The 17,920-nt window shown below is 51.8% G+C and overlaps 1 protein-coding gene across 4 annotated transcripts in view; it reads left to right on the top strand.

Annotated features, from left to right (window-relative positions):
• The window catches only part of RCSD1 (RCSD domain containing 1), a 68,259-nt gene that overhangs the window by 32,511 nt on the left and 17,828 nt on the right, over positions 1–17,920 (top strand). For 2 of the 4 annotated variants that reach the window (XR_011438962.1, XM_023640488.2), the window contains exons 2-5: positions 7,794–7,895; positions 9,074–9,163; positions 12,962–13,033; positions 16,415–16,618. Coding sequence is in view for 2 of the 4 variants with exons in the window: in XM_023640488.2 (XP_023496256.1) it covers positions 7,794–7,895; positions 9,074–9,163; positions 12,962–13,033; positions 16,415–16,618 (468 nt within the window). In the remaining 2 variants the exon portion in view is untranslated. The remainder of the gene's footprint in view (positions 1–7,793; positions 7,896–9,073; positions 9,164–12,961; positions 13,034–16,414; positions 16,619–17,920) is intronic. The other 2 variants (XR_011438961.1, XM_023640490.2) reach the window with 1 other exon arrangement.

The following is a 17,920-nucleotide window of genomic DNA, read 5'->3' on the forward strand; positions in this document are numbered from 1 at the left end:
ATACAATTCACCCATTTAAAGTGTAACATTCACTGGTTTTTAGTGTATTCACAGATACGTGCAACCATCACCACTGTCAATTTTATAACATTTTCATCACCTCAAAAAAGAAGAAACCCTCTATGCTTCAGCTATCACCGCATCTCTTGTCTTCCCGTCCCTCCTGGCCTAAGCAACCACTAATACCCTTTCTGTCTCTATAGATTAGCTTATTCTGGAGAGTTCATATAAATGGAATCATGTAATATGTGGTCTTTTGTGACTGGCTTCTTTCACTTAGCATGATGTCATCAAGGTTCATCTGTGTTGTAGCGTGTGTCAGTGCTTCATTCCTTTTTGTGGCCAAATAATAATCCATCGTACGGATATCCCGCAGTTTGTTTATCCGTTCAGTGAATGGACGTGGACTTGATATTTCAGTTGAGCTGTCTTGCTTTGACACAGAGCTTTGGACAGCTGGGCTGTGTGTGTATTCCGACCTGTGTCGTGACCCTAAAAGCTATGAAATGAAACTTAGCTTTGTTTGTTGTTTTAATCGCTAGTTACTGTTTCTCAGGGATGGTTTGAACGCTCAGGGGTAGAGTGTCTATTAAGTGTCTGCCTTGGTAATAAAATAGCCCACCAAAATGGCTGAGTCAGGATGGCCCCCTCCTGAATTAAGAATGGCTGGAAACAGCAGGGAACACACCTTAGCCAGCTGTGGCTCCCCTGGGATTTCTGTGGACCCAGAGAGAATAGAAGCGTAGAGGAGACTAGATGAGACCCTGGACATCCCTTGGCATATTCGGGGAACGTGCTAGCCCCATAGCCCACATTTAATAACAGCTATTTATAGCTATTATAGTTTATAGCTGTAATAATTAATACTAACAATTTTCAAACACTTCGTGCCATGCCCTCTTCTAGGCATTTTACATGCACAGCACTCATTAAATCCTTCCAGTGACCATATATCATAGATAGTACCACCATCATCCCCATTATATAGATAGAAACCGAAGAAAAAGAGTTGGGTAATTTGTCCAAGGCCACAGAACTAGGAAATGCAGAGCCAGGATTTGAACCCAGGCAGTCCGGCCCGGAGCCTGTACCCTGTGCCCCTCTGCCCCACATGGAGCACTGTGACACCAGCAGCTCCTCTTGGGACAGACAGGGCTGAATCTGAATCTGGTGGGGACTCTGGGGATATTGGCCACTTCCTGTGGCCAAGAAGGAAGGATGGTGCAGCCTCCGGAAAACAAGGTACATGTTGCATATTGGGTTGGAGCAAAGGCCAAAGGGTGTTAATAATCTCATTTACAGATAGGGAAACTGCGGCTCAGAAAGGTCCACCCCCAACGTATGTCAGAGCCAAGATCGAAACCCAGGTCTAACTCTGAATTAGTTGTTCTTTCCACTTCTATCACATTGTCCCTGTGCATCCCCCAACTCTGCCACACTCAAAATGGGTTTTTTCCTTATGCTTGTACAATAGTTAACAGGTTTTGTAGAGAAATTTCATGTACATTATCTCCCAAATTGCATTCATCAGTTCCTATCAATATGATGGCATTTGGAATGGACATCTCCCTCCCATTTCTCTGTTGTCCCTGCTGTTACCTGGGAATCCACCTGGACACTCCTCCTGTGCCACCACCACTAAAGCTGGCGACCCCACCTGGGTGACCCGCCAGGCACCTGAGGCTGTGGGCTACACCAATTCTGAAAGCACTGAAGCAGTCAGGACTGTGTCCCGCTGACTGAGGGTTGCTAAACCCTGGCCAGGCCCCTGGGCTGCAGCCCACATCCAAGGAGGAAATGAGAAGTCCTGGAGGTCCCAAAGAGGGACTCATTCCCAATTCAGGGGCCTGGGGGTCCTTTGTGTGAGGAGAGTACCTTCCCTGGGTTTCCCCTGGGAGAGAATCTCAGAGGCCACGGATTGCCATTTTCAGATCCTTAAAGCCTACAAGTGGGTAGGTAGAGGGTATTTGGGACTTTTTTGGTCTTATGTGAAATACTTGACCAGTGTTCACACACCCACATTTCTGTTCCTCTGCCTTATCTGGGTATTGTTGTTCTTCTTCACTTCCTCTCTATTCTCACCTCCCCCCCAAAAAGGCTGCTCTCTTCCTGAGGGACACCACTGTTATCCCAGAGCATGCTACAGTGTCCATAGGTGCTCAAGAAATGATGAATACGTGACCCAACAGCATGGATGGAGGACACCATGTTTTTCTTCCCAGTGACATTCCAGGATTGCTTACCCTCTATCACCTAAGCCAAAGAAATCTTCTGACCCCAACCCATTCCATCTTCAGTCTGCACCAAACTATCTGCAAGGCTCCCACTGGAGTAGCAGGAGCAGTCCCCTCACCTTTGTGAGTGAGAGCCAGCCTGGTGCTGAGAAGGAGACAGCCCAGAGCTTGGTCTTTGGACCTCTTCTCTTCTCTATTCTGTATTTCCTGTAATTTTATCCAGTCCTGTGACTTCAAATACCATCTCTAACTAGTGATTGTCAAAGTTTTGTTTCCACCCTGGACACCCACTCTGACCTCCAGTCTTGGGTGTGTATTCAACTCGCTCTACTGCATCTCCACTTGGATGTCTAATAGACCATTTCATACTTTCGTGACCAAGAAAGAACTATTCATCCCCCACCTACACCCACTCACATCTCGCTCCCCAACAGGCCTTCCCCAACCTGGGAAGAAATACCCCGTGCCTCCCGTTGTCCAAGTCAAACATCCAGGAGTCATTCTCGATTGTCCTCCTTCCCTTGCTCCCCACACCCAATGCATCAGTAATTCCTAGCTGTGCTCCCTCCAGGTCCTCCCCCTTCTCACTATCTGCTGCCACAAGCATGGTCCATCCACCATCGCCTCTCGGCTGCGCTACTGCCAGAACCTTCTTCCTGGTCTCTCTGCCTTCACTCTTGTCCATCCTCCACAGGCAGCCTCTTCATGTGTAACTCAGGTCACATCCCTTTTTGAAACCCTCCGGAGGACATCCCATTCACTCCCAATAACATATGAACTTCTTGCCACAGTCCGCAAGGCCCCATGCGCTGGGCCCCAGGCTGCGTCTCGTGCTTTCCCTCCCCTTCTCTGTGTCCCCTTCCCTCTCTTGCGTCAACAGGTCCCCGCCACACTTCTCTTTTTTCTGCGCCCCTCAGCCTCTGTTCCTGTCTGTGCTTTCTGCTCAGAACAGTTTTCTTCCCTTCTTTTCTCCAGCTTGGAGTCAACTCAGATGACCCCTCCTCTGAGAGGCCCTCCCACACTCCGTAGATAAAGTGCCTTATTTTATCTTTTTCATGGTATTTAACAAGTTATTTGTTTGTGTATCTGCTTATTGTTTGCTACCCTCACTGCAACTCCTAAGTGCAAGGACGCTCTTTTGTTCGCTGTGACGCCCCAGGGCCAGAACAGTAAGTGTTTATTGATGAGAGACTGAGTAAAAGGTAACTCTCAGCAAAGGGCTAGAGTCAGTGTGGCGTGTGGGTGTGGAAAGAGCTAGAGCTCTGGGATTCAGTAATTCTGGTGCCACACTTACTAACTTGTATAGCAAATTGGCCACTCCGGGCCGTTTTCTGTCCTAGAAGAGGTGTTGTGAGAAGGGTAGAAAAGATGTCAAGTGCTGTCAGGATGGTGCCTCCCACACAGCAGCTGCTCTGAGGCGGCAGGCAGGTCCGACAGGCCCTGGTTCCCAGTGCAGTACCCTCTCCTTCCTTTAGGATGGCAATGGCTAAACGCTGGGGTGACTGGAAGAGTTAGGGGTAAGGTAAGAGAGTAAAGAAGACTCTGGAATCATTGCAGCATCCCAAAGGGACTGTCTGTTGATCCTTTTCAAATGATGGTGGAAGTACAGTCCTATGGGGAGGGGGTGAGTACCTTCGTGACTGTCTTAAGAGCCATCGCGGTTCTAGAAGAGCAAAGAAGCAAGCATGCTGTGTACTTTCGAGCCTCTGGGTTGTCTGGCGTGTTTCTGGGGAGCAAGAGAACCTTCCTTTTAGCCAAGAGCAGGGCTTCCTCAGCCCCAGGCAGAGCCGTCTCATTGCTTCTCCTCCCAAGCGTGGATGGGGAGGCCTCGTTTCCTAAACCCGGGCCCAGAGACGGTTAACAGGGGCCGAGCCAGGGAGGTAGGTAGAGCCCGATTCGGGCCTGTACACAAAGGTTCCACTGTGTGGATGGTCCGCAGCATCCAAATTGTATTTACTCAACATGGCAACAGTGTGGGGGAAGTTCCATGCTGTCCAGACACAGGGGCTCCTCAGTTCTCAGAAGAAAGTCCCATAGAAATGGAAAGTAAACACGAAGGGTGATTTTCTCCTGGCCTGGGCAAAGCCAGACAGGAACCATGGAGTGGTTTCCACGCTGGCTGGCAGGGCCAGGCTGGAACGGGGCAGGAAGGCCTTGGTCAGCAGATCAGGGCCCAGGAAGATGGAGTGGAGGCCTCAGTCCATAAAGATGGGTGTCAGCTACAGGAGGACACAAAGGGAGAGGAGCTCAGAAAACAGATTTAAGACGTGGCCCAAGAAGAAAGGACAAGCTGAGGTCAACAGTGATCAAGACCCAGAATGGGGAGGCATGTCCCAAGGGCTGGGTTGAGAGTGTCGGTGACTTCAGGAGCAGATTCCCAGGCCCTGACACCACAGGCTGGGTTGGATGGGGGAGGGGGAAGAATGTGCTTTCGCTGAGGACTTTCTGGGTTCCAGACTCTGTGTTAAATACTTTCTGATCCCTGGAACAGAGAAACAACGCTTAGTCCCAGGGAGGCTAAGGGGTCCCAGGATCCCTACCGGGACTAGTAGGGACCTGAAGTCCTTCTCAGAACTAAGAACAGTCAAGGTGAGAGCATACCCTTACTAAACCATCCTCAGGACCGAGAGAGCTACTGCAGAAGTCGCTCACCTGCCTGGGGCTGAGGTGGTGCTGTTGGACCCCTGGAGGACGTTGGTAGTTGTACCTGCCAGAAATGCAAGGCAGAAATCCAGGCAGAGCCTCCAACAGGCAGGGCCACTGGCTCCCGTCCATCCTTAAGGCCATGCTTCTTCCCTTTCACCCGTGCAGCCCAGTAGCTAATGATAATTTCACTGTTTTTATGGCACTTGACGGTTTTCAAAGTACCTTCACAAATTATGCTACCTGACTGATGTCCGTTGCTGGATTACCAGGCATTGGAGTTAAGTGTTTCACGGATTATTCTGTTTGACTTCTCCTATGTGACTCTGACTAAGTTACTTGCCCTCTCTGGGCTTTAGTGTGCCCAGCTGGGAGAAGGCAATAATCAGTTAGTCTTCCACAACACAGAATGAGAAGCATCTGGAGAGGGGCTGGCGGTGAATGGATTTTCCAGGCTTCCACAAGCTGGGGAAGCTTAGATGTTCTAAAGAAAACCCATTCACTGGGCTCCAGGAAAACAAATTCAGACGTATTATAGTTTTTCTTTCAACCCAGTTTTTAAGCCCTAAATGCTTCCAGAAGCCTCGTACTTCTCTTGCTTCTGAGCCCCTTGCCAAGCCCAGTTTCGAGACGGGGAAGTCAGGGAGAGTTTTTGACTCCTGCACAGCTCTATTTTTATCTGGAATGTATCTTCCTGCACCGCCAGTGATTGGCGCCTTTGGAGCGGAGGTAAAGTGCGCTGTCAGCAGGACCCAGCAGTAAACAGCAGCAGACAGAGAGACTGATCTGTTATGTGGGCAGGAAGTGAGACAGATGGACAGACCGATGGGCCCAGCATCTTTGCCAAGAGCAGCTCAATTAATCACACTGTCCCTGAGCCCCTCCGTTGTTCCCAGCGGACAAGATGTTGGCCCCTCCTGACGCCACAAGTGTGGTCGGACAGGTGCGAGTCGGAGCTCTGCCCAGCGGGCACTAATGAGGGGATCGGACTCCCCTGCTTCCCCCAGCGCTGTGGGGACTCTGGCATCGCTGAGAGGTGAATCCTTTTACATCTCCGTGTGAAGTCAGCATTTGGCGTTTAGGCTGGGATGGGGATGAACTCAAATCGTGCAGGAAGCAGCTCCTCCAGGACAGCCTGTTGACAGGGCGGAAGGTCCAGGGCCGCAGCAGGCGCTCCTGTCTCTAACAGAGCCTTCTTCCCAAAGCTCTGCCTCCATTTACTTAACTTCCCTGCCGGCAGCTAGTGGGCCAGGGGTCTGCCCCTCCCGTCTGTCAAGGGGGCAGCATCATAGCATGAGCATGACATTTACTCTGGGGGGACCACCCAAATAAGAAAGCTTGGAGACACTTTTAGCACAAAAAGGAGGCCCTAGGAAATATGTGTGCATGTCTGTGTGTGTGGGCGTGCGCATGTCTCTGTGTGTGTGCATTTGTGTGCGCGTGCATGTTTGTGTGTGTGTGCATGTCTGTGTGTGTGTCTCTGTGTGTGTGCACGTGCAGTATCCGGGGGCACACACGGCAGCTGGAGAGGAGCATGCCTCGTCTCTGAGGCCGTGAGCCCCACGGAAAGACAGAGAGAGACTTTCTCAGGCAAACGGCTGCCCAGGTGCTCCCAGTGTCAGGCTGGATGTGAGGAGGGCAAGCAGAGAGGGAGTTTGCCGTCTGTGTAAGAACTGTTGTCATCGTGGTCACAAAAAACAAAAGCCTAACGTCTCTGGGTCTGGACATTTAAGAAACACTATTAAATCCAGGTGGTTCTGTAGGCTGTGTGTAACAAGGCAGAAGCGAGGTGGCCATTTCCAACACTCGCTGACTCGCCCTCTGTGTCTCGGTGACAAACGGCACATGGAGTGAACCGCGTCCAGGGCGCGTCTTGGTCTCTTCAGGGAGCATGGTGGTGCCCTGGGGCAGGGGGAGCCACAGTAAACGGGTGACCTGCCGTGGTGGCAGAGTGGGGGCTCGGATGTGCTTGAAACCAGCTTGGAGAAAACTAGCATCCAGGAAATCCCTTCAGCAAAAAGGGACAGAAGAGCAGAAGGGTGAGTGTCGCTCAGTGAGGACACTGAAGGACAGCCACGCGGTGCACAGATGCCCAACCGCGGCACCGGGGGCTCCAGGAGGGCCCATCGCCTGTGGTAATAACACCCCACCTGAGCGCTTATCCTGGGCCAGGCCTGGCCCGCACTTTAGTCACTGAATCCACGGAGCCACCTTGTGAGGGATGTGCCACTGTTGTCCCTGTGAAGGCGTGGAAGGTGGGGTCGGTGCGCAAGGCCCGGAGCCAGCAGGAGAGGAGCCCCCAGGCTGACTCCCCGCGTCCGCTCTGCCGCCACCACTGCCTGCCTCACATTCGTTTATTGATTCAACAAATGTGTTGAGCATGGCTGTGCCCAGGGCCTCAGTTAGGTGGGGAGGACAAGACACGTATATACACATTAAAAGCTCCATTTAGGGCGTTTGCTCACCCATTTCATACAATTAAAGGCCCCTCTCTCCAGTGCATTTCACCAGCCTGGTGTTCAAAGCCTCGTCTGGCCAAGGCAAGGAGACTCGATGCTGTCGCTGACCGAGCCCTTTGCAGGCCCGGTCTACACGGAGGGGGAAGCCGCGGCTTGCACTGCCTCCCACAGCCCTGGGCACCCTGCAGGGCAGGACCATCTCTTCTTCCTCTCCAGATCCCCAGGGCCACATGCAGGGCTGAGCGCATTGTAAATGGTCCCTAAATGTGGTTGACTGAATGGTTTTTTTAAATCTTTGGATGCAGGAACCAATTGCAAAATGCGGTTAAAATACCTCCTTGTCACAGCATCCCTGCTTGTGGCCACAAGACGAGTGTCTTGCCTGGCACCTGGTAGACACTGAGAGGAGCCAAGCGCACACTTGCTGGTTAACGTTTGCTTCCTTTTGGTTTGCCAGGAAAGACCAGCGGAGACCAATGCCAGTGTGGACAACTCAGCGCCCCCCTCGGTGGCCCAGCTGGCTGGGCGGTTTAGGGAGCAGGCGGCGGCTGCAAAGGAGGTGGGTCTGGCGCTTCGGAGCCCCTCTTCTGGGAGGGGGCTGGAGGATGGGGAAGTCTGGGTCCGGCCCAGAGGAGAGGGAGGGAGGGAGGAGGCTTGGTAAATACCAAATTAGGAAGAAAAGCCAGAGAGGGGTCCCTCTGAATGTAAGGAATGTCGCCTCGCTGCTGCTGCTGGGCTGTGCAGGATCTTTCCCCACAGAGCGGGGCTTACCCTCCTGGGAGGAAGGAGGAGATGCGGGCGGAGAGCTGAAAGGCTGCCCCTCAGAGGCGGGGTCGGGATTCGTTTCCATCTCCAGCATCCCCTGATGGAGACGCAGATGTTGCACAGCCGTGCCAGGCCTGCTCTGGTTCAGAAGAAAGAAGTCCCCACGCTGGGGTCCTGCCCCGGCGCCTAGGAATCCAGAACAAGGCAGGGCAGGGCAGGGCAGGGCAGGGCAGGGCAGGGCAGATCCCAAACTGAGAGCTGAGAAGGAAGAGAGGACTTAAAGGGAAGCACATTCAGATAAGAAGCCAGGGGTCAGAAAGGACAGGGATCCAGTGACCAGTGGATTCTGGAAGAATCCTGCTGGAGAGGACAGTGTGAAAAGGGGTGTTGTGAGGCTGGAGAGATTTGGGCCAGGTTTCCTTGAGTCATACAGTCTGAGCAGCTCATGAGAAGTGAAATGAGGGAAGGGCACCCCGAGGTTGGGGAGATTTATCATGGCCTCTTGGGGCAAACGACAGCGAAGTTGTCATGCTTTTTTAGGTCTGTTATTTTGTGCTTTTGTTTTCCCATCTGAAAAATTGGTCCACAGTTTCTGGCCTTTATAGAAATGTCATAAAGGGTGAAGAAAGTGGTGTTGATCTAAGGTGCTGGCAGTGCGCGGAAGGATGCGCGTGTCATTTTGAGAGGTTGTGTTAAGCCAAGGAGTCTCAAGTAAAGGAGGATGCTCCAGCAGGAAAGGACTAGGAGAGAAGAGACTGAAAATCAAATTGGGCAGACAGCTAAATAGAGTTAATTTATATAGTTAATGGGCAGTCTCAAAGACACGCAATCCCTCCCTCCATTCTTTTCTCCTGCAGACATCCCTAAACATTCCTAAAACCAGTTTCCACTTCCTTCCTCTTCCTCCCTGTTGCCTGATTAGCACTCTCTCTCTTTTTCTCTCTGTGTGTCCGTCTGTCACCCTCCCTCTAGACACCAGCCAGTAAACCAACAAGAAGGAAACCGCCCTGCTCCCTCCCCCTGTTCCCCCCCAAGGTAGAGCTGGGCCAGAATGGCGAGGAGGTAAGTGCTGCTGTGGCCGGGGCTCAGAGGATGCTGGTTATGAATTTTCTTTCTCTTTCATATGGGAAGAGGCACGAAATTCACACTTTTAGACCTCGAAACCTGTGCAGGGAATTTCTCCGATTCAGAGTCAGGGCTCTTCTTCTTGATGCTTCCTGAACCTTTTATTTTGAAAACTAGGGTCCTTCCTACTTTCTCTTACTGAGCCTCCTTTACGATTTGTCAAGGACAGGAACACTATTTTTCAAGCCTGAGAATTTCAGCAAAGAGAATGGGCCATATGGTATTACCACACCAGATTCAGGAGTCATGAAAGTTGTGTTTTGCTCCTAGGTCTGACTTATACAATCTTCTGTTGGAGAAGGTGCCTGGAAAGAGGGGCTACACTTATATGAGGCAGAATTATAATGTGAAAGAATTGTGTGGTCCTGCGGGATCTTGTAAAGACTGACTATTGTTCTGGGTCATTGGAAGAAAACCAGAGCACACAGGAGGCCTCATATATAAATAGCCAATGTTACCAACATAATAAAGGCTCTGGTATCGGAGAGCACAGCCAGCAACAGATTCCCAGCTGTGTGCTCACCTCTCCTTTATCTCATTGAGCTGTGAGAGGACCTCTCCACGCCCTACCCCGCAGCCCGGGAGCCATCACTGTGCTCACGGTCCCTCCAGAAATGAATGTGCATGTTCTCTCTTCCAGCCTGGGAGGCCAACCCCAAAGAGAGGAAGCAAGCCAGAGACAGTTCAGTTCCCAAATCCCGCTTCAGCCACCTCTTTCCCCGCTTCCTTGCGGGGACCGGCATCCTGACGATGGATACCGGTTGCCTGTGTGGACCTGGGCACCCTCTGCAGAGAAACATTTGGAGGAGAGCAACGGTTTTCAAAGCTTGTCAGCCCAGGGCTTATATGCAGATGCCCATCAGATAAAACAGAAACTCGTGGCTGCTCTGGGTCAAGGGGGCAGGGGCAGGGGCGGGATCCGGAGCCCCATCTGCTCTGTGAATACTCCCCCTACACACTCAACAAGGCTCGTCTTCTGGGATGAGAACCCCAAGAAGCACAGTTTTAAAAACAGTTTTTTGTTGGGGTCTCCTGAAGTGCTGGCATTATGATTCTGTGGCTTCCTGGGGTTATCAAATACACACCAACAACTTCTCTTTACGAAGGGCCAACTTCTCCTCATGACCTTCACCCTCTGGGTTTGGTGTCTGGGCTGGACAGCAGGCTGAGGCCATGGCCATTAGGAGCCTGCTGCGAGGCTGCCCCCTGATGACCTGGACTGGGCCCTGGAGAAGTCACTGCACTGCACCAAGCCTGCTTCCTGATTTGTAATATGGGACGAGAACACTAACCACACAGATGAAGGGGCTGCATGGGACATTTTATTCCCTGGAATAAAAGCAGAGTGAGTCAGGGTATTTCAGAGGCTCTGGGAGAAATAAATCTACAGGTTTCACCCCGTGGGGCACACGTAGCAGTTCAACGGCATATAACACCCAAGAGCTGGATGGATAGGAGGGTGGAAGTTAGAGAGAATGGCCTGCCTGCAGTGATAGGCTGCTTGCACTTAGGAGGGACTTTGCTTCCAGGATTAATGACTTTCTGTCACCTTGAAATTCACATAGAAATAAAATGAGCAGCCCGGTTTGTCTGTCTGGGGTGGATGGGGCTGCTGTCCACAGTTCTGTGCTCCCATAGCACAGCCTGCAGGAGCCCTGATGCCGGGAGCCTTGGGGGGCCTGAGGGAGGGCCCCAGTCAGGCCACCCCTCAGTTCCTAAGGCACAGTGCTGGGAAACGTCTTCCTGTCTGTTCTTCATCCCTGCCCCTTCCCTCTGCCTGCTTGGGCCTGAGACAGTGGTGTCAGCCCCTGCAGACAGGGTGACCAGGAGTTACCCGTCTCTGGAGGATCCAGCCAAAGGGTGTTTAACACACCCACAGACCTTGCCCTGTCTGCCCAGAGAAGGGCTGGAAAACACTCCCCTCTGAAAAATTAGGTCCCTGATTTCTAGACATTATAAGAATGTCATGTGTAGACATATATACATACACATTTGAGAGATGTAAGGCTGGTTTCCCAGCCACGTGCTGGGAGTCACTTGTTAAACGGTAAGGGAAATGCTGCCACCTGCTGCCGCTCCCGGGAACTGCACCAGCCGCTCTTGAATGCTTCCTTTGCAGTCCAGCGTAACTCAAGGATTTTGTGCAGCACGAGCTGGATTCCAGCACTGTCCTATGGTGAAAGGGCTGTGTTTATTTAATTTCCACTCTCTTCCAAAGAGAGCGGTCAGTTGGAAAAGAGAAGAGTTTATAGTATTACATAAAGTGAGTTTTGTCGGCAAAATTGTTCCTGCAGTTTCTGAAACAGTATCTTCAGAGACACTGGCTCCTGTGAACTTTTACTGTAAAGCACAGGAATTGAGGACAACTGAGTCTCGGCTGGAAGCTCTTTGGACACAAGGCTCCTTGAAAGTTGCTCTAGGAATATGTCTGACTGCGTAAGCTCGTGGAGCCAGAGGCACCGCAGGGCTGGGCGAGTCCTTGGAATCATCTATTCCAACCCACCCGCCTGGGTCTTGGTTGCGAAGGCTGAGGCGGAGGCATCCATCTGGCTCCTGTCAAAGGCAGAATTAGGAGGGGCTGGGGAAGGGGTGGCTCCTGAGCCCCCCGCAGTGACTGTCCCACTCCACCTCTCTTCCTCAGTGTTGGGCCTTAAAAAGGCCACAAATTCAGCTGAGTAAGTCTTCCTCCTTCCACCACTAAAATACAGGCATGTCACTCAATGAATATCTCAGGATATCGCTAAGATATTGGTGTTCTTCTTCTTCTGATTTAGGTAAACTAGTACATGGGGGTGAGGGGCAGATAATACACGCCGGGTCTCCAAACTATGGGAAAATCCCTTTTCTGCCTTGGCCTCTGTCCGGCAACATAGAAGTCATCTTCTTTTTCTTCTTCATCATCATCATCATCATCATCACTCATCACTGTCATCATTCCTACATGTTGAGGATCAATATGCCTGTGGAACCAGACTCAGGTTGTAGGGGTTTCACACAAAACAAGGAGTCAGTCTTTTTAGATAATATCAAATCCAAAGACAGAGAAGATTGCTCACATACGTTCATCACAAAAGTGTCTGCAACTGACAGAGCATGTATATGGATATATATATATTTATATATAACCAACACAGTGCCTGGAACGTAGCAGATACTCAGTAAATGTCTGCTTCATCAAATTGAATAATCAATGTTTTGGAAAATGATGATTTATAAACAACATCATTGGTGGGGTTTTCCAAAATATCATTCGTTCAAGGGAGGAATTTCAATAATGCATCTGTCAGGTTTCACTCCTGGTCTGCGGGTCCTAGTTTTGTTGTGACAAACAGAATGGATGGTCATTTTGCCCTTTCTCTTTGAAATTCCCTCCAACTGTTGGTTCACGTTGTTGAAGGTCATGAGACGAAGATCTTGTCCCCCTCCGACATAGTCTGTTCCCTCATAATGACCGTGAAGTCCTGCTTCCTGGAACAGGAGACCTCCTGTGTTTTGGACGTGGGTCATGCCTGCTCTGATTCGTAGATTCAAGAGGTCTTGCTAGGTGTGAGAGGAGGATGGCGCGGGGGACCCTGCCTGGCCCGGGCCCCGAGGAGGTGAGTGGGCTGCAGAAGCCAAGTGTGAAGCAGTGAAATTAGCTTCCCCTCCTCTTCCATCTGTGGCTTCTGGGCTCCGGCCAGAACCCAGTCCCCTTCACCTCACTCACTCGGTTGTTTTGGTTCATTTGCTCTATAGAAATCACTGCCCAATGCCAGCCACCCTCCTAAAATCAAGGTGAAGAGCTCGCCTCTGATTGAGAAGCTCCAGGTAAGTGCGGAATGGTTGCTGACTGCTCCCCTGATCCAACCCTTCCTCTGATCCAACGTTTGCCTGTCTTCCCGGCTCCCAGGGGTAGCCCCGTCTGTCACCTGGAGAGTTGACCTCTGATGACCAGCTAGTCACCAAACTGCCCTGAAGCATGAGGAGCTCTACTTGGGGGCAAAGGGCTAAAATAAGGACAATATCAAGGGTGAGCTCATGTAGTTAACACCTAATGGTGGTTGATGGATAATGGGATGCCTCAAGAGTCTTCTGGAAAAAGGACATTATAGCATAAGAAACACTCCAGGAATACCTGGGTCTTCTCCCCCAAGGCCTGAATGCAGCTGCAAACCACGTCAGCCTCACACAGGGCTGAAATTCAGCTGCTCTGACCCGGCCCAGTTCGTCGTTTGGAAAGCGTACTGCCCTTTCTCTCCACCCATCCGCTGTGTGCCCGGAGCCCTCAGCACGTGCCCACAGCCGGCCTGGCTTTCCTGGGAGTGTAAATGAAGTGGAAGACAGTGTGCTTGAGTTCACAGTCCTGTTGGGGAGGCAAGATTTTCACACATGTACGATAAAAGACGAATCGGAGAGTCCATGCCAGAGATCTCGATGGTGTGTGACTCCCCAACTCCTACTCTCCAGACCAGAGTTTCTCAACTTTGGTGTTATTTGGGCTGGGTAATTTTGTTGTGGGCGTGGGGCTGCCTTTTGCATTGCGAGATGTTTAGGAGCATCCTTGGTCCCTGCCCACTGGATGCCGGGAGCACTCTCCAACAGGTTGTGACATGGAAAAGTGTCTCCAGACATTACCAAATGTCTCCAGGGGGCAAAATCACAGCCCACCTCCCCCGAGGTGAGACCCACTGCTCTAGAATCTTAGAGCAGGAGAGTGGACTGGGCAGGAGGAAGTGAAGAACGCTTTCTGAAACACCCATACCCAGAGTCGGCCCTTAAGAATGGATGGCTGGAAGAGAGGGAGGAAGGTGCTCCTGGTGGGAACAGCGTGAGCTAGTGCGCAGAGGAGGGTGGGCATGCTCCATTTGGGTAGGGCCTTTGGAAGACGCTGCAGCCTTCACCACAGTCTCTGTGCAGCTGGCCAGGAGAACAGCCGAGCTCTTATGCACTGTGTCCTCCCGGCTGGGCCTAACTAAGAAAATTGGCTTGTCAGCTTTGTTCTGAAGCCGTTATTAGTGCGCAACGCAAGTAGCCACAGCCTCTGCGGTCCCCAGTGACCCGAGAGCCCAGGGATTTGGCCCCAGCCTAATTTGGGGTTAAGGGCAGCATCCTTGGTTTCTGGCCCTGAGCCTCCCCTGCGGAGGGTGGAGAGGAGTCTTCCCTGAAGTTTAATTCCTACTGAGAAGCCCTGAGTACCACCCCCAGCCCCCCACTGCAGGCAGGGAGTGGGGCTGCCCATCACCCTAGGAGGCTGCAGGGCTCCCTTACACGTAACAGGGAGCTCCCAGAAGGGGCCCCGGAACTCAGACATCCCTCCCAGCAGCCGTCCGAGGGGTCTAGCCCAGGACCCCCTTCCCTGCCTCCCTGCAGCCCAGCACAGCCCTTATCCAAGTGCCAGAAATTACTTCCCAAACGCTCCGGACCTGCAGTCTTGGTCTCACTCCCCTTTCCAGTCATTAATGAGCCTCTTTGGGAAACACAGCAACTTAAGAATGAGGTTTTAATCTCCAATTGTTTAATCTCATTAAGAGTGTCAGTGATAGTATGACAATTTGGCCAAATCCCATAGGAACTTTACTTTGTTATGAATATGTGGAGAAAGAACTAAGAAATGCATCATCAGCTAGATTTTTCTTCTAAATAGTCTATCGGATGAGTTAATAAACTGATTTTTCTCCACTTGCGTAGTCTATAATTCGAAGTTCCAGTTTTCTGCTGACTACCGAGATTCATTTCATTTGCCGTCAGTCTTACAGAGGGAACTTCCCAGCTGAAGTTGAGGGCAGGAGGATCTCTGTTAATGCCCCATCAAGTCCCCTCTGCCGTGAAGCCCCTGAGCCATCCCAGTGCATCAGCTCCCACGGCCTCTGGTCCAAACCATCCCTTGGTACCCACCGTGTGCTGCTTTTTGACATGGCTTGGGCTCACAGAGTTGCTATTTAACTTTTGTAATTTTAATTCTTACCGTGACTTCGTCTTGTCTGTGTATAAGTTCTTCCTTGAAGTCACAATGGAAATATGAATACCTCCCTAAACATCTCTAATGCTCTGTCGCCTGCAAGTCCTAAAGTTCATGTAGGAGTCCTCTGGGACAACAGCTTTGGCTGGCGGTAGGGTGGCGGTAGGGTGGCGCCCAGGGGAGTCTGGGAGGCGAGGGTGTGAGTGTGGGGTGTGAGTCAGGTAGCCACAGGAGAGAGTAATGGGGACCAGATCCCAAAAGACTCTGGAGGTCAGGACTCGCTGAAGGCCACACAGCTGTTAAGTGACAGATGCGACGTTTGGAGTCCGGTGTGTCACTGTGCAGCCCCTGTACCTCCCACTGCGCTGTCTGTCTGCCCCTCTGGCCTGGCCCCTTCCCTGGGAGGCCGTGCTGCCCTCTGCCCTGGTCCGGAGGACGCAGCTGTGCGATGATTTGGAAATGCTGGAGGAGCAAGTACCCCTTGATGCCACTAAAGAGGATCCGGGTGCTCTAGACACCTGCCTGCACCACCAGCACCTCTGTTGGAGTGGGGTGGATTGTGGACCACCCACCTCCTCCCCCCCAAACTCAGGACTCCCTCAGGCGTCGGTTTCCTTTGGGTAACCACTCCCCTTTGCTTGCCCGTAGGGTTCATTTTAATCTGGTTTCACCTACACTGCGGCTCCCTCCTGGAAGGGCTCAGCAGCCTGCTGTGTCCCCCACTCTGGCCCTCTACCAACAAGGCTCGAGGGACAGACCTGGCTTGCATCCCAGGGCAGATTTCTTAGCTGCTTTCCTAATTTGTGCAATGCAAACAAAACTGGACAGTAGGGTTGCTGTGGAGGGAGATACTGCACGCGCCCAGCAGCAGTGGGCATCCAGCGAGCAGTGACTACGACTGACCCTGACAAGAAAGGTGATAGGGGTCTAACTTACTGTGAGGTCCTATCTTGGGCTCTTTGTCTGTAAGTTGAGGCCATTCCAGGGCATTTTTGTTGGATGCAAAGCAGGACTTTCTGGGCATTCTGGAACGCGGCTAGTGGTAAGCCAGCAGCAGGCGATGGGTTGACTAGGCAATGATTACAAGAGCAGGACATAATGTGATAATGGATAACTGGTTGGGAGGTAACTCATAAAGCCTCGTGGTACCTTGTCCCAACCAGCTCTGAGGCCCGGTAACCAACAAGCTAAAGTGGAAACTCTCACCTTCTCTTCACCCCCATTTGCAATGTCTCGTCTCTTCTCAACAGGCCAATTTAGCCTTTGATCCAGCGGCCCTGCTGCCTGGGGCCTCACCCAAGAGTCCTGGACTCAAGGCCGCGGTGTCGCCATTTCACAGCCCGCCTTCTACCCCCAGCAGCCCTGGCGTGCGGTCTCGGCCCAGCGAGTCAGAGGAGGTGCCCGTCAGCTTCGACCAGCCTCCTGAAGGCAGTCACCTGCCCTGTTACAATAAGGTGATGTCTGGCTCCAAAGCATTGTGGTGTGTCTGTGGAAATGTGGGCACTGGAACAGGCTGAATTATCTCTGCCATGTTGTTGTCCTTGAGAAAGGAGGATACATTTCAGCTTTAGTCAGAGCTGGGTTTTTGGTTTTTGGGGTTTTTTTTGTTTTTTTTTTGTGGTGTGGAAGATTGGCCCTGAGCTAACATCTATTGCCAATCTTCCTCCTTTTGCTTGAGGAAGATTGTCACTGAGCTAACAGCTGTACCAATCTTCCTCTATTTTATATGTGGGACACCACCACAGTAGGGCTTGATGAGCAGTATGTAGGTCTGCACCCAAGAGCCGAACCCGTGAACCCCAGGCCACCAAAGAGGAGCATGCAAACTTAACCACTATGCCACTGGGCTGGTCCAGATCTGGTTTTTAACAGAAAGGAAATTTCTCCTCTTCTTTGCAAGTGATCGCTGAACTAAGATCACCCCTCTACCTGGCCTGCCTCCCTCATCTCCTCTCCTGTAACTGTGCCACTCACCACCCGAAAGGCAGGCCTCGGGGTGGAGTGCTCCATCCTTTGTGAGGAGATGGGTGGGAAGTCGGGACTGAACCCAGCTCCACAGAAATTCAGGAGCTGATGGGGTGATCAGCGATTCACGCAGAAGGGCGGGCAGGGGCACAAGGATCCGGAACCCCTTGTCCTGGCCTCATGTGAATGGTCTGAAGTGTCTCACTCTGGGCTCAAGTCGCTCGTGCTGCATCTTGCCTCAGTTAAAGGTCATCTAAAGTGTTCCCTTTGCAAAAGGACGTGTGGCAGGGCTGGTTTCTGTAGATGCCGCCCTGATACTTCATGCAGGCTTTCCTCAGAGCCCCGGCCCTCCCAGGCAGAGGTGGGAAGCAGAGGTGTGGTCCCAGCAGGTACCCAGCGAATCAGGGCCAGGGCTGGGCAGCGGTGGGGAGTTAAGGGGCTCTGATGCCGGGGATGGCTGATGGATGTGACTTTAGAATTAAGGATGGAGAGAGCGGGATCTTCGGGGCCCTTCTGGAAAATCCATCTAGGGAAAAAAGGTCAAATGTGTAGAAACAGGTGGGCCTAAGGAAACAAACTGATGGTAAGGAAGGGATGGGGCAGGCTTGAGCTGCTGACAGGGGGTGGAGCGGGACGGGGAGGGCCTCACAGCCTGCAGGCTGGCCCACGCTCATCTCAGCAAAGTCCCAGAAGCTCTTATAAACCGAGTATCTATTCCAGACCTCTGAGATGGAAGTAGGTGTGATAAATACGAAAACTCAAGCCAGTGGGAAAATAAGATTTACAAAAAT

Source organism: Equus caballus, chromosome 5 (assembly GCF_041296265.1).
Source record: "Equus caballus isolate H_3958 breed thoroughbred chromosome 5, TB-T2T, whole genome shotgun sequence".
Taxonomy (NCBI): Eukaryota; Metazoa; Chordata; class Mammalia; order Perissodactyla; family Equidae; genus Equus; species Equus caballus.